Source organism: Ochotona curzoniae, unplaced genomic scaffold, assembly GCF_017591425.1.
Source record: "Ochotona curzoniae isolate NIBS_2020 unplaced genomic scaffold, NIBS_Ocur_1.0 contig_523, whole genome shotgun sequence".
Taxonomy (NCBI): domain Eukaryota; kingdom Metazoa; phylum Chordata; class Mammalia; order Lagomorpha; family Ochotonidae; genus Ochotona; species Ochotona curzoniae.
Genome location: NW_024466459.1, coordinates 7,492,296 through 7,496,329, shown reverse-complemented (window position 1 = coordinate 7,496,329; position 4,034 = coordinate 7,492,296). Strand labels below are relative to the sequence as shown.

At 49.9% G+C, this 4,034-nt stretch overlaps 1 protein-coding gene across 1 annotated transcript; it reads right to left on the bottom strand.

The window, feature by feature from the left end:
- Positions 1-2,269: 2,269 nt before the first annotated feature.
- On the bottom strand, positions 2,270-3,516 carry SSTR2 (somatostatin receptor 2). The gene has a single exon (XM_040989405.1). It carries the CDS (start codon positions 3,439-3,441, stop codon positions 2,332-2,334), a length of 1,110 nt encoding a protein of 369 aa, XP_040845339.1. The 5' UTR covers positions 3,442-3,516; the 3' UTR covers positions 2,270-2,331.
- Positions 3,517-4,034: the final 518 nt, after the last annotated feature.

Below are 4,034 nucleotides of genomic sequence, written 5' to 3'. Positions count from 1 at the left end.
TTGTTTTTATTTTAAAGGAAAAAAAAGCAGTCTCTCTCCGTTGGATGTGGCTTCTAGGAAGCCGCACGCTGGATTGGGCAGGCGATGGTCTCCAGTAATGATTTGGGATTTCACTGCATATGTTGTTTTGCCGCAGTTTTCCTGGTGGTCTTGTTTTATAATTGTACTTTTTGTTTTCTCATGGATTTATTTATCTGTGATAAATCTAATAGGACTTTTTTTTTTATGGGGGAGTGAGATGGCAAGAATGATATAGACAGATAAAATAAGGCAGTGTGTGTACGGCAATGGCCAGAGGCGGAGCACGCGTTCGTTCCGACTGCTCAGCGGGGCTCGCTTGGGGAGCCGGAAGAGGACAGGTCATTTCAACATGTAAGATCTATACGTGAGGCACTAAGCGTGATGCTCCCATCTAAAACCCCAAGATGATGGCATTCTTTTTTTTTTAATCTTTGTTTATTTTTATTAGAAAGTCAGATGTACAGAGAGGAAGAGACAGAGAGGAAGATCTTCCATCACTTAATTCACTCCCCAAGTGGCCACATCGGTCAGAGCTGTGCCAATCTGAAGTCAGGAGCCTCTTCTGGGTCTCCCATATGGATGCTGGGTCCCAAGGCTTTGGGCCGTCCTCGACTGCTTTCCCAGGCCACAAGCAGGGAGCTGGGAGCTGGATGGGAAGCAGGGCTGTTGGCCACAAGCAGGAAGCTGGATGGGAAGCAGGGCTGTTGGCGTTAGAACCGGCACCCATATGGGATCCCAGTGTGTGTGAGGTGAGGACTTTAGCCGCTAGGCTACCGCACCAGGCCCAATGACAGCATTCTTGCCAACAACCATGTTTATATTCCTGTAGTCCTGGGAAACCATTCAGTCAGTTTTTAACTACTTACCCATGAGCCCTATTAGGGAACAACAACAACAACAGATAGTGGGCAGTGTTACGTACAGCAGTCCTTGAGTTCTCTGAGAATGACATGAAGGTTGTGACACTGAGCGTGTGTGCAGTGGGCCAGGCAGGTGGCACAGCAAGGCCCGTGGGGTGTGTTTGTACCTGTGTTTTGGGGGCAGTGGCCTCAGGCCTTCAGTATGCCATATCATTTTCTGGATGCCCGGCTTTGTGTGAGGGCCCCAGAAAACCCCTTGGAGGACTGACTGAATCCCATTTCTACTTTCTTCTATTAGAAAGCCAGGTCTGGCATGAAAAAAGAAAAAGAGAAAAAGAAAAAAAGAAAGCTCATACTTCTCACAAAGGTGTAATTTTGCTCCATTCTTATTCATTTATTTTCATGCTAGAGAGAATACAGTTATTTCCCCACAAGAATCCTAATCCATTTTTTAAAAAATTTTTGCTTTCAGTTAATGATCTCCCCTCCCCGTGGCTCCCTAAGAAAGACAAGCAAGTTGAGAAGGGGAAAAAGTGCAGTCCTGTAACTAACCCGGTGTCTTGCTGAACCCGATGGCCAGTGGCCACGCCCATGAAACTCGCTGTGGACACGCCTTCAGTTCTGTCACTCTGAGAAGGGAGAACATGCCAGTGTTCCGCATCGTCAGACAAATCTGCCCCCTTTCCTTTCTCCTCTGGATCTAACTTACCTGCTAAAAGGAATGAGGCGATAACCAGGGCAGAGGCGGGTCTTGGGGAGCTATACACTTTCAGGAACCCTTCTTAAGAAAAAGAATGCAAAGCATCTTATGTTTACCACTCTTTGCAAAAACACACAACCACACCAGCATGCGAACAGCTCAGATTCCTCCTGGGAGAAGCACCCACAAGAGAGACTCTGCAGCTTGCCTCGTGTTGGCTCCAGGGAAAGTCCATGCCTGTGGATGCTAATGAGTGGCAAAGGCCCACCTCGGCTCACGCACACTTGAAGTTCTGTGTGTGAACAGAGCAAACACAGAGATGATGTCTGACTGTCCAGAGAGTATACAGGAATATACAAGTATAAATGTAAGAACACAAGATTACATTTTGGGGTTTTAAACACACAAACACACAGATACTTTTTTTTTTTTCTATTTTTGTTGGACTTTAGCATTTCGAAGGCTCAGACCCGGGCGTGAGTTCCTCTTGAGGCGTTTTCAAGCTGTCCGTTTGCATTTCAGTGGTCGCTTTCTAGGGGAGATAAGTCAGTTTAATACACCATCTTTGAAGCAGACCAGTGATTCCATCCAAACACTGTTCTCTCAATTGGACTCATGCTGAGCGCTCTCCTATTCTAAAAGTGTGGTGGGTCGGAGCGGGGAGGGGGAGGAGGAGGGTACTGTAGGGAGCCCACTGCAGGCCGGTAGAGCTCGGCCTGGCTTGTTTATTTTGCTCTCCCCCACGGCGGGTCAGATACTGGTTTGGAGGTCTCCGTTGAGGAGAGTCCTCTGGGTCTCTGTGGTCTCATTCAGCCGGGATTTGTCCTGCTTGCTGTCGCTCCGTTCGCCATCATCTGTGCCGCTCACTTTGACCAAGCAGAGGACATTCTGGAAGCTCTTCTTGAAGTTGTCAGACAAGAAGGCATAGAGGATAGGGTTGGCACAGCTGTTGGCATAGGTGAGGACCACCACGAAGTCAAACATGCCTTTAAGGGCCGGAGTGGGATTGATGGCCACCGAGACAGAAGAGACGTTGAAAATGTAGAAGGGAAGCCAGCAGAAAATGAAGACAGCCACCACGATGGACACCATACGGGTGACCTTCTTCTCAGACTTCTTCCTCTTGGAGGAACCCACTCGGATTCCAGAGGACTTGACTTTGATGATGATGAGCAGGTAGCAAAGACAGATGATGGTGAGGGGGACCAGGAATCCCAAGATGAAGGCATAGATGATGAAGCCTGTGTACCATGCCCCAGATTCACCTGGCCAGTTGATGGTGCAGCTGCTTCTCCCCCACTGGTTGCTCCGAAGGCCGGCATAGATCATGATAGGCAAGATGACCAGCAGAGAGACACCCCACACAGCCACGTTGATCATCTTGGCCGTCCGGGGCCTCCTCCACTTGGCCGACTTGATGGGATGTACCACAGCCAGGTAACGGTCGATGCTCATGACCGTCAAGCAGAAAATACTGGTGAACTGGTTGATGCCGTCCACAGTCATGACCACCCGGCAGATGGCCTTGCCAAAGGGCCAGTGGACCAGAGCCACCTGCATGGCCAGGAAGGGCAGGCCCAGCATGAAGAGCTCGTCTGCGATGGCCAAGTTGAGGATATAGATGTTGGTGATGGTCTTCATCTTGGCGTAGCGCAGGATGACATAAATGACGAGTGTGTTACCGCACAGCCCCACGATGCAGACCACAAAGTAGATGAACGTGAGGACTGCATTGCTCGTCATGTCATAGTACGGCTCTGTCTGGTTTGAGCGGTTGGCCGCCGCCACTGAGTCATTGGGATCAAATGGAGAGGACAGCCATGTCTGGCTCCCGTTGGGTAGCTCGTAGGCCATATCCATGGCTGCTGAGCAGTTCTGGGCTGAAAGGGCCTTATGCTCACCTTAGTGGGCCCTGGAGACCTAGGATCCACTGCGACATCTGGAAGGGAAAAGGGAGATTGGCCCATCAGTCCCAGGCTCTTTGAGCTTCAACAAGTTGCCCAGTTTCTGATTGACCCTCTCAGGCATACTTCGACAGTGACAAGCATGTCATCTTGCCACAGAAGCAGCACAGCCTTGGTCCATGCACACTCCTTTTCTGAGTTGTTTTTCTAATAGTAAGGGAACGGTTTGGGTTAAGCCATCATCTCTGAGGACACTTGTGTGGTGGGTGGGCTTGGTCCTGGGTTCAAAATAAATAAACACACAAAAACAGCTCAGAACCCTGACACCCTAAACAGGTGATTGGTCCAAGTGGGGGTGACCCAGAGCTTGGAGAAGAAATTCTGCCTCGGACCTCAGAGGGGTCTGGCACTGGCACTGGTGGCCAGGCCCCTAAAGGAAGTCAATGCTGATCTGATGGCTGTGTTGGAATCTTTCCCTTTAGAAATCCAGTCATGGAAAAGCCCGGAATGGAGAGGGAGCAGAGGTCTGGGGTCCCGTGCTGACCCCCC

Excerpts from the sequence above, each read along its gene's own strand:
- SSTR2 (XM_040989405.1), bottom strand. The coding sequence starts at position 3,441 with ATGGATATGGCCTACGAGCTACCCAACGGGAGCCAGACATGGCTGTCC.